The 11,878-nt window shown below is 34.8% G+C and overlaps 1 protein-coding gene across 1 annotated transcript; it reads left to right on the top strand.

Annotated features, from left to right (window-relative positions):
- Positions 1–653: 653 nt before the first annotated feature.
- LOC129260499 (alpha-ketoglutarate dehydrogenase component 4-like) lies at positions 654–11,557 on the top strand. The gene is made up of 4 exons (XM_054898466.2): positions 654–724; positions 3,002–3,062; positions 7,828–7,985; positions 9,597–11,557. Exons 1-4 carry the CDS (start codon positions 701–703, stop codon positions 9,612–9,614), a joined length of 261 nt encoding a protein of 86 aa, XP_054754441.1. The 5' UTR covers positions 654–700; the 3' UTR covers positions 9,615–11,557.
- The last annotated feature ends 321 nt before the right edge of the window (positions 11,558–11,878 follow it).

Raw genomic sequence — 11,878 nt, 5'->3', positions numbered from 1 at the left:
AAATTTTCTGCTTGCGCTTTCCGCTCGCATTACCAATGTAGGAAGATCCCCAATTACTCTTCCTGTTTATGATTTACAAATCATGAAAAGAGTGTCCCGTTTTTAGGTCTAAATCTCGAATTTTTCCGCTCGCGCTTCGCGCTCTTATCAATTCTTTATTTTTTTTAGTTATATACCTATCCTGCATCACGATTACAAAAAAGTGCTTAGAATTTCCAATCTTTGGGAAGAAATTTCAAAAATTTTCAGCTCTCGCTTCGCGCTCGCATTATTTAATTGTTGAATTTTGTAAGGATTTCATGGCTAACTGCAAGCAGTCCTTAACCATGTTAACCTTGTTAACATGTTAAATTACTGCTCGCACTATTTAAATAAGGAATATAAGATTATTATATATATTTATGTTGATTTATAAGAATAAAGCTAAGAAGTGACTATTAGGACTACCCTACCCCTTCTAAGAAAAAAAAATCAACTTCGAGCGGCCGATCGGGAAAAATATGGCTGAACAAAAATTCGGGATCCCCCCCCCCCCCCCCATTGGCGAAGGCTGGATTCGCCCCTGGATTGCAAATATTTTTTTCTTTGCTACACCCAGGCCTTCTCCACGATATTTCACCTGAGATTCATTTTTTTACGTCAAGTACCTTTACCGAGCAACACAGATGGCGCTCTTCAAAATTGCTTTGGGTATTTAAAAATGTCAGCAAACAGAGTGATTCAGGTGAGATAAGCATTCTATTTTTTCCTTTTATTTGATTCTAAAATTAGACTTGGTTGCAATTTCCTACATGAGAAGAATTATTATTTATGTTTAAGCTGCCCATAAGTGATCAAAGGATAATTTTACGTTCGAACGCAGAGGATAAAAAGGAAGATACAATTGCATTGTAGTGTTTCCAAGTCTAGTCCCACACGTTGTGTTTTTTGTTGGACAACAAACTGTGTTCAGATCTTTGGCTGCTTGCTGCGGTGCTGGGTCTCCTTTGTTGATAGAGATTAACTTTGAGGAGGTGTGTGTGTGTTCATAATTAAACTTTCTTCTTTACTCCAGAGAGTTGCCAAAATTCAGATTCGATTGATAATGATATGAATTTCTTTCAAAATTTCCAAAATTTTTATTTTGAGTTTGAGTGCTTTTTTGTTTTCAATCACAATCAAATTTTGCCTTGACATAGTACTTGTCTTAACGTTTTTATGTGTGAAACACCCAGCACCCAACTCTGAAAAAGAAATTGAAATAAAGACACAATTTATCTCTTTATTAAATCTGAGATGGAAACGATCATAAATATTTTTTAGTCCAGGCATCAAGCTCACTGTGATCACATGGTTGATGAACTCGTTGCAAATTGTACTTCAACATAGCGAAACACAGCCCCCATATGAATATCAACTTGTTACATCCTATAAGTATAATGTAGGCCTGCTTCTTTGTCATTGAATTAATTTCTTTATCAACTTTTCACCGTCGTTCAACTTTGGGACTGATTATATGAATTGACACCGTCTATGTTACATTCCCTCTGATCTGAAGCCATTATGCCCAAAGAAAAATTATGTTTGGCATTTGCTTCATCGGATTTTTCTTGAAAAAGAAAACAGATTTCTTCCTGGCAGCAGAAATGGAAATATTTTTTGCGTCACTTTCTCTGGTTGGAGAACACGAGCAATAGCTCGTCTTTATGGATCCAAGTCTAATCGGCACTTGAGACAGCTCAGCCCCGCCGAGAAATTGGGTGCCGAGCTGTCCATCATAAAACCTAACCCTATCATAAGATTGAAACTGAAATATGCAAATAAATTGAAAATATAGACAAAAACATTACAATTAATATTAATTCAATACAAACATTTGTCAACGAAATAGCAATCCAATATTGGAATACTAGGAACCTGATTTTTTGGTGGGGCTAAGTTGTCTCAAGTGCCAAGTTAGCTGAGGAAGTAAATTTTGCAGTATTTCTTGAGATGTGAGCTGAAATTACTTAGCTGAGTACAAACATGGGTAGCCATATCTAAGACACATAGTATCACAAAATTAAAGGACAAGTCAACCCCAAGAAAAAGTTGATTTGAATAAAAAGAGAAAAATCCAACAAGCATAACACTGAAAATTTCATCAAAATCGGATCTAAAATAAGAAAGTTACGACATTTTAAAGTTTTGCTTAATTTCACAAAACAGTTATATGCACATCCTGGTTGGTATGCAAATGAGGAGACTGATGACGTCATCCACTCACTATTTCTTTTGTATTTCATTATATGAAATGGGGAATATTCTATTTGAAACAACGATTAATTCCTCCCTGAACATGTGGAATGAGCATTGTATGATTCAGTCAAGTTGGTTGTTATTGTCAAATCTACAAAAAATGAAATATTGTAGAATTCAAACAATAAACAACAAAAGAAATAGTGAGTGAGGGACATCATCGACTTTTTCATTTGAGTTGTGCATATCACTGTTTTGTGAAAAATAAGCAAAACTTTAAAGTGTCATAACTTTCTTATTTTACATTCGATTTTGATGAAATTTTCAGTGTTTTGCTAGTTTAATTTTTCTCTATTTATTCAAATCAACATTTGTCTGGGGTGGACTTGACCTTTAAGTCTTCAAAAAAAGATTCATCTTGACAATAATATGAATTTATAATAGGAAATATCTCCAATCACCTATTTCCAACATAAATCCCTTTTCAGTTTTACCTTCACAAAACAATCGAGGGCAATGCACTTTTATTTTGTAAGAAGCTAGGGTGTATGTAGACTGTGCGTGCGCATCTAGATCTTGTTCTTGTGGGAATGTCACTGCTGTGATGGAGAAAGTGATATTCAATCATTAATGTACAATATCCTAAGAATTTTTTTTTTATTGAAATTTATTGCCCTGCATTTTCTTTAATGTGCAGATCTTCTAATAAAGTGATTGAAAATACAAAATATTGTCATTACTGACATTAGAATATTTCAATTCTTGTTGCTTTGACCATATACAGGCTATTCGGCCTCACATTCCACTCATCAAGTTTCGGGCAGGTGGTGGTGGTCTTAGGAAAGGTAAGTTAAATGTCCAGGAGTAAGTACTCTTTCATCCATTTTACTGTCATTTTAGATGTATCAGTATTTATGTCTCTGTGCTTTGTTATTTCCATGTAATTTTTCTTTCTTCCATGTTGCTCTTCTATCCATCAAGAAATCTGTAGCCATGCAATATCATCCTCTTCCTATTTCTTCTTTTTCTTCTTTTGAACACATTCTTCTTTGGTTTCTTCCTTCTCCTTCTCTGTCTGTCTCCTTCTTTGAATTCTACAGAGCTTCAGAATTACTTCTGAGCCTAAATATACTTAACATCAATCCTGCAATCTACTTTGCTATACTAGACTATGCCCTGGGGGTGTTTCACAAAGATTTAAGTATGACTCAGAGTCGCACTTAATAAATGCCTCGTTGCGTGCGGTAAAAAAGGCTTGATTGCATTGGTCAGAACGTGCCACGAGGAGGCGCACTTTTGCTTATCAATCAATAAGATCGGGCGTTGCATATCATGTACGCGTCAGCATTTAAGTGAGACTCTAAGTCATACTTAAAGGACAAGTCCAACCCACCAAAAAGTTGATTTGAGTAAAAAGAGAAAAATCCAACAAGCATAACACTGAAAATTTCATCAAAATCGGATGTAAAATAAGAAAGTTATGGCATTTTAAAGTTTTGCTTAATTTCACAAAACAGCTATATGCACATACTGGTTGGTATGCAAATGGGGAGACTGATGACGTCATCCACTCACTATTTCTTTTGTATTTTATTATATGAAATATGAAATATTCTAATTTTCTCCTCACTATCACGTGAAATGACAATTAATTCCTCACTGAACACGTGGAATTAGCATTGTTTAATACTATATGGTTCAGTCAAGTTGGTTCTAATTGTCAAATTTGTGAAAAATGAAATATTGTATAATTCAAACAATATAAAACAAAAGAAATAGTGAGTGATGGACATCATCGATTGACTCATTTGCATGTCACTGAGTTGTGAATATCACTGTTTTGTGGAAAATAAGGGAAACTTTAAAATGCCATAACTTTCTTATTTTACATCCGATTTTGATGACATTTTCAGCGTTATTCTAGTTTGATTTTTCTCTATTTAATCAAATCAACATTTTCCTGGAGTGGACTTGACCTTTAAATCTTTGTGAAACACCCCCCTGGTCATTGATTGTAGCTTCTTCTACGTTGTTGGTGTTGTACTAAGTAACTATCTGTGATAATTACAATGTAGGTCTACACATATTGTAAGTCTTGATCTTGTTTTTATCCAGTGGTATCACCTGTGACTGCAACAGCTGCCCTGCCCCAGGCTTCACCCTGTCCCATCTCTAGCGCTAAAGCTAAACCTCAGGGTATATTTGTAATAGTTCAAATCAATTTTAATCATTCAAAAAAGCAAAGTATAGTTTTTGTATGAGCAGACCCTTATGTTAAATCAGAAGGCATGATAATACTGACAATGAATGTTTAAATCACAGTCTTTGGAATCAAGTCATTGGAGCACAATAAATCGTTGTTCACAGAAATAGATTATCAAGTCTATTATGAGCTGGAAAAGCTATTTTTCAAGCCAATCATTGTTTTTCATTTCCTTTAAAAAAAATATTGTAGAAAACGAAACTATACTTGCTTTCTATCCCATCATTTTCTTCACACATTTTACTCAGATTTTTTTCTGAATTGTTTCTTTCATTTTGCTTTCAATTTTCTTTTCAAAATCCTGCATGATAGTTTGTTGGTATTCTTATTTACATGTAGGTTACCATGTGCTATGTCTTCTGCTGTTTTAAGATTTAGTCACAGTTGGCAAATCTGTGGAAAGTGGAGAAAACTCACTGTTTTGTAGCCTTTTCATGTACGGTACTAAAAGCCTATTCTGAAGAAAACTTAATGGACATAATGGACAAAATCTACTGTTTTCTAGCCATTTTTCAAATGCGCTTTAAAAATGGCTCCAAAACGGATATATGAAAAGGGAGATTTAAGGGCTACAAAATGGTAGATTGCTGACTGTGATTGTTCATATTCATATTGGTTTGTCATGTTGATAGTATCAAGGTCTCTAGAGGTGATATTGCCCAACAATAACCTTCTGAGTTATGATTGAAATTTGAAAAATAATATACAGATTAATGTATGTAAATCATTTTTCTTTCATACTATTACTATTAAAAAATTGTTCAATTGGATACTGTACACTGAGTGTAGATTAACAGGGATGTGACTTTTAAGACTATAGTCTGAGTTCAGACTTTTTAAAATTCCAGCCTGTAATCCAAGCTGCGTGGGGAATTTACAAATTTGATTCAGAGGTTCAAGGTTCGATCCTTATCATGTCTTTCGGATGGTAACATTAATGGTCAGTCCCAGACGTAAATTATCATATCTGATAGAAACACGTCTGGAAAAAAAAATGCACATACACACACGATAGATAGCACTTTTAAATTTCATACTTGGGAACAGGGTCATTCTAATTGATTTTCAGACTTTTTTATCAATTCAAAATGGTATCCCTGGATTAATCCAAGCCCTTGACCTTCAGTGCCTTGTTGATTGGCCCTTTCAATCGCCTTGGATTTTTTGGTGTGTGTGCCGGGCCTTTTTTAAATTTTGACAATTTGTGCTGTACTTTACCCTTTTGACAAGTGGCCTTGTCTTGTGTACCTGTGTACATATGCAGTGGTGCTCAAAAATTTGTGGACCCCACCAGAAAATGAACAAGACTACTGCTGCAACAGATTGCGCTTTTTTCAAAGGACAAGTCCACCCCAACAAAAAGTTGATTTGAATAAAAAGAGAAAAATGCAAAGAGCATAACACTGAAAATTTCATCAAAATCGCATGTAAAATAAGAAAGTTATGACATTGTACAATTTCGCTTAATTTCACAAAACAGTTATATGCACATCCCGATCGGTATGCAAATGAGGGAAGTAATGACATCACTCACTCACTATTTTTGTATTTTATTTAGAATATATAAAATATGAAATAATCTAATTTTTTCCTCATTGTCCTGTGAAACAAAGTTTTATTCCTCCCTGAACATGTTGAATTACCATTACTTAACATTTTATGGTTCAGTCAAGTTGGTCCTTATTGTCAAATCTGCAAAAATTGAAATACCAGTATTAATGTATAATTCGAACAATAAAAAGCAAAAGAAATAGTGAGTGAGGGACATCATCGATTCTCTCATTTGCATGTGACTAAATTGTGCATATAACTATTTTGTGAAAAATAAGCAAAACTTAAAAATGTCATAACTCTCGATGATGAAATTTTCAGCATTATGCTTGTCTGATTTTTCTCTATTGATTCAAATCAACCTTTTTTTTTAGGTGGACTTGACCTTTAGGTAAAAAAAAAGTGGGGGCGTAGAACTCAGAATGTTCGGATAGCATGGTTTGTAATTTCTTTCCCTTCTTTCTTGGTTTTCTTTGTTTTTTCTTTGGTTTGTACATTGTTTTGATTTGATTAACGAATGTATTTCTTTACTCAGGATTATGTATTTGGTTTAGTACTTAGTTTTGTTGTATAGTTTTAGTGTTTTTCCTTTCATTTTATGTATGTTTTGCTTTAAAAATTCTATGTTTTCTATATTTCACAATACATGACTGGAGTTATCTCTAAAGATAGGATCCGATGAAAAGTTACATAGGGCAAATCATCCTTTGCCCCTGAAATCCCCCATTTGATAATTGTTGTAGGATGCAAACTGCCCCTTCTAAATTCCTACTGATTTCAATACAAAGAATGAAAAGACACATCCTCGGTTTTTTCCTCGGGGGGCTTTGCCCCTCTGGAAAAATAATAATGCCATCCAACCTCAGAAAATAATTCCCGCTACTTACTCAAAGCCTGGTATATTTGTATATTATGCCTACCCAAAGCTTAAAAAATGATATATGGTAGTGGATTGTATAACCTAAGACATACATGTGTAAGAGTATATTGGCATGCATTATGCACCGTTTTAATTGAAGTGATTGCTGTTAGGTTTTTCATATCATGTTAATATACAGGAAGGATACATTGCACTTTGTCGAACCTTAAAGTTTATCGATACTTCCTTCCCCCAGCTGTCGACTACAGAGTAATGAAGATTATCCATCTTATTCTCTAGTTGGTGTGATAAAAAAACTTGTATAAACATTTATTATCATAAAAAAGGATATCAACTGTTCTTCATAGTGTAGACTATACAATGATATAATGGCTTTGAGATATTAAATATATGTTTATATCATACATTCCAATTGTTATCAGTTGAACCTTTTCCAATGCATGCACAGCCTGTATTGGGCCATGTTATCCCATTATCAGGGGCCGCGGAATGGTTTTGAAAGTGGGGAGGGGGGGCTGACCATGCAAAAAATCACAATCAGATGGTAATTTTTATGTTTTTGTACACGGTTTTGGAAAAAGTGGGGGAGCTGAAGCCCCCCCCCCCCCTGATTATTACCTCATCAAAATGCACTCCTTCATGCCGATTGTTGAATGTAGAGAGCAACAGTACATTACAATGCTGGCGATCCCAGAGAAACAAACTTTATTGACTGTAATATTTTACAATTAAATCTTTAAAACACAGCAGAATGTGAACACTCTAAATACGTTCATTTTCTGTTGGGGTTCACTAACATTTGAGCACTTCTGTATATTCGATTGTTGGTACTTGGTTCTAAAGTACGCGACTCAGAAGTCTGCCAAGCATAATAACTATGAAAGAATTTCTCAATTTTTCTTGTACATTTACACAGTAATTCCACCTGCCGCTGTGACGTCAACTCCTCATCCCAGCTCCAGCTTCAGCCTAAGACCGCCCAGTAATAGGAGAAGTGATGCGCCAGAATTCTTCCAGCTAGATCCCAAGTACCACAGGAATGCCATCACACAAGAGGAGATTGACTTCATCAATGTGAGTATAGTTTTAGAGTTCCCAGCCCATCAAGGAAATCAGGGAAAATATTTAATTATTTGATAAAAATGCCTCAAATCAGGGAAAAATCAGAATTTTGATCAGCCCAAAAGTCGAAAGCACGGTGGCCAGTCAGACTCTGTTATATTTTGTTGCATATCAAAACAACATCCATTGAATGACTGGTTATGGTGGTACTAATTAGTTTTACATTATTGCTTTTATACTGAAAATACATGTATATGTAATTCACTGCAACAACTCAGAAAACATGCGAAATAATTATTAGAAAATTGTTAAACTTCATCAGGGAAAAATCAGGGAATTTCAGGGTTTTCTTGAAAAGCTGGGAACCCTGAGTGGATCCTGGAGCATTTCACAAAGCAAATAGTCAGTGATTTCCATTGACAGCTTTGCTCAGAGCCAATCAGATGCAAGGATTTCAGTAGCTTATAACAAATAGTTGATAAATATCACTATTTGTTTTTAATGAAATACCCCCTTGCTACCCCTTTCATACTTTCAGAATGTCACCTGGGTGCGCCTAGGATATCATGTAGCATGAAAGGTCTTGAAAGTGAAATTTTGTGTGAAGTTCACTTTCCCGACATGTTACTTCTAAAGGTACCCTAAAATCTCATCTACTGGCCGTAACTTTTAATATTTCTAGGGTAAACCACTTTTCTGTAAAACACTTTTCTTCATTACGGAACAAATGAAAAAAAGAGAAAAAAGGCATCACAGTACCAAAGCCCAACGAAAGGGTCAGAGCATGTGATGTTAATTGAGGGCTCATTAAAGTAAAGATTATAAGTATTATTCACAGGAGGTTTGGAGGGATGTGATTTATTGAAGCTGGGAACACTGTTCATCACACTGCACATCAGGGTCTTGTTTCATAAAGACTTTTTATTGTAACAAATTTATACAAAATACCTTTAACCAGTTTACTATCAACTAATCACATTTAATGATTTCAGTAGCTTTAAATCATTATTGCATATTTGTTATTTTAACAAGTTTGATTAAGCTTGCCCATGGACACATTTTATAAAGATACAAAAAATGTATAAAATATTGTATGTATATAATGGTTACTACCATGAGAAACTTGACTGATTCAATGTTGAGCCTTGTTACCAATACCATGGTACATTTATGTCAAAGGTTCCATCGTTGTAACTCTGTATGAAACAGGCCCAAGATGACTTTGATATGATTGCATTTGGTGTATTTGTTTTCTTTGTTTTCAAAGATTACATGTTACATTCATGTAATCCAACCTTTTGGCTATAAATTGGATTTAATTATAATTAATACCATTTATTTTTATTTCATTCATATCCGCTGCAAAAATCACAACGTTTTCAAAAGCTCTCTAGATATCTAGGAGGTTTGTATGTACATGTAGTGTGACTATAGGAAGGTATAGCTTGTAACCTTCAAGAAAATTGTATCCCCCTCCCCAGGGGATATTGAGTTTAGATTTGGGGACTCAATCTCTTTATGCATATTCTGCAAGATACACTGACAGTGTTATATAGTACATATTTTGTAGCCATCACATTATTTTATGTTTATTCATTCATATTCTCTCTCTCTCATATACAGAGAGGTGGACCTGACTGAAAAGAAAATGCCACCATATGCCAGTCAAACCGCCCCTCCCCGGATTTATCATCTTCATGTGTAATATCAGAGTTATATCTTCTATTTTAATGAAATTAATTGTTACATCCATAGGCATATTTTTATCTGCATTATGCAACAGTGAATAAGGTCACATGATGTATTTTACTTTTGATACATGTACCTCTGCAACGTGATGGTAATCCATTTATATTCTGTGTGATGGTACTAGAAGAAATATTATTTTTTTCAAGAGTATGGAATGCTGATCGAGGGCTCAATAAATGAAGATTATAAGTATTATTTGTAGGAGGATATATGTGTTTGGCAGGGGGGGGAGGTCGTCATAATGCACCTGTTGGTTAGTGAATTTTCTATTTCCTACAGGCTTTGTATAGGGATCACTTGGTTCCGGTAGACAATGGGTTAACTTGTTGATTACTGAATTTTCTAATTCCTACAGGCTTTGTACAGGGATCACTTGGTTCCGGTAGGCAATGAGTTAACCTGTTGATTACTGACTTGTCTAATTGCTACAGGCTTTGTACAGGGATCACCTGGTTCTGGTAGGCAATGGGTTAACTTGTTGATTACTGACTTGTCTAATTGCTATAGGCTTTGTAAAGGGATCACCTGGTTCCGGTAGGCAATGGGTTAACCTGTTGATTACTGACTTGTCTAATTGCTATAGGCTTTGTACAGGGATCATCTGGTTCTGGTAGGCAATGAGTTAACATTTTGACTACTGAATTCTGTTAGACTTTAAACGACGTGTTAACCAACTTTGTTGTACTAATTGATTTCAAAAGATATCAAAGAATATCGGATGTTTTCTTATAACTGATGACACTAAGATTTTTATGATAAGGATCTTATGTGATGTATCTACCAAATGTTGTGTATTTCAGGATTGCGTGATACATGTGTTTGTGTTAATTTCTTCATCTTTCGTCTTCAAAGAATTCATCATTATCTCTTTGTAAACGTTCATATTTCAATGAAAGTTGCCATTTTCGAAGCACTGTAATAATGGCTAATCGTGAAACAAGATATATCTATCATTTGCTATTTATTTGTACTTAAGGACTAGGAAGTGCACAACCATGCTATTGGACATTCGAGGCGAGTAGAATTGTTTGCTACGGTTAGCAACTCCAAGCCGACCGACTGTTAGCCATTGGGTATAATGTAACAGATTTGGTCGGTCTGGAGTCCATTTGGCCAATGTGACTGTGGCATAAATGTTATGTAAGCAGTGTAGTATATCATCTTTCAACTTGTATTTTTTTTCTTTGATACACAAATATCTTAGGCTTTAGCAGTTGAAAAAACTGAGGATGGAATATTCAAAATGATTTAATGATGGCAAATATTATTTTACCATAGCTATGTCTTATGTCCGATTTCGACCCAAAGGGTGTACTGGTGGTATGTTTTCATCACTATTATGCATGTATATAGCATTTGATATATTAAGTTGTATCTTTGGACAATAGACTTATTAGAGTAACGCCACCAAATGAAGCATGTAAAACACCGAGTGTGATACATGTTTTCTATGTATGCTCTGTTGTACATAATCTTTCCTAGCTAGGTCCCAACCTAAAGAAGCTGATAAATGAATGGTAGAAGATATTAATAAGATTTTCATTGTTTGCAATCAAATAAACAGTTCTAGATTGCGTATTTTATGTTTTTTATACATTGCAAATGGTTTGATGTGGTCATGATATATGACTTGTTTTTCGTTTACCCATAGTTATGGGATGAACGCTCCTCCAAACGAGTTTTATACAGTGTTCTATATGATTATATGATTGTATGTGAATTTGAGCAAGTTAGTTTCAAACATTACTCTGTGTACAGTTTTCCTGCTTAGTATTAAAGCTTAAATTGTATGCTGAGCCTGAACTTAAATTAAATGTTCCATGAAAACCTTAAAAGACTGTGTTCTGTAGATATGTCGTGTGATGCCTTAGAAAAAAATTGAATGCGAATGTGAGATTAGATACCCTGGTCTGTGATAATGTATGATGCCAATATGATGAGAGCTTTTTGAGTTGATCGAGTTTCTCTTGAATCAAGTCAGGACTAAAATCTGGTGGTTTGTCTATTGTTTATAGTGGGTTTTGTGTTGTGGTTGTTCACCATAACATATGGTAGTTGTCTTTATTGTGGTGGTGGTGGTGGGGGTCATTGTTGAGGCCTCAGTAGTAATAATGGTTGTCGAGATGGTGGTGATAGAGGTGTTAGTGGTTAAGTGA

This window comes from Lytechinus pictus, chromosome 5, assembly GCF_037042905.1.
Source record: "Lytechinus pictus isolate F3 Inbred chromosome 5, Lp3.0, whole genome shotgun sequence".
Lineage (NCBI taxonomy): Eukaryota > Metazoa > Echinodermata > Echinoidea > Temnopleuroida > Toxopneustidae > Lytechinus > Lytechinus pictus.
This window is presented reverse-complemented; position numbering and strand designations above follow the sequence as displayed.

What these genes read in the sequence shown, in the direction of transcription:
- LOC129260499 (XM_054898466.2), top strand. Translation starts at nt 701, where the DNA reads ATGTCAGCAAACAGAGTGATTCAG. An exon ending in CAGCAAACAGAGTGATTCAG is followed by an intron (nt 725 to 3,001) that starts GTGAGATAAGCA and finishes GACCATATACAG; the next exon opens with GCTATTCGGCCTCACATTCC. An exon ending in TGGTGGTGGTCTTAGGAAAG is followed by an intron (nt 3,063 to 7,827) that starts GTAAGTTAAATG and finishes ACATTTACACAG; the next exon opens with TAATTCCACCTGCCGCTGTG.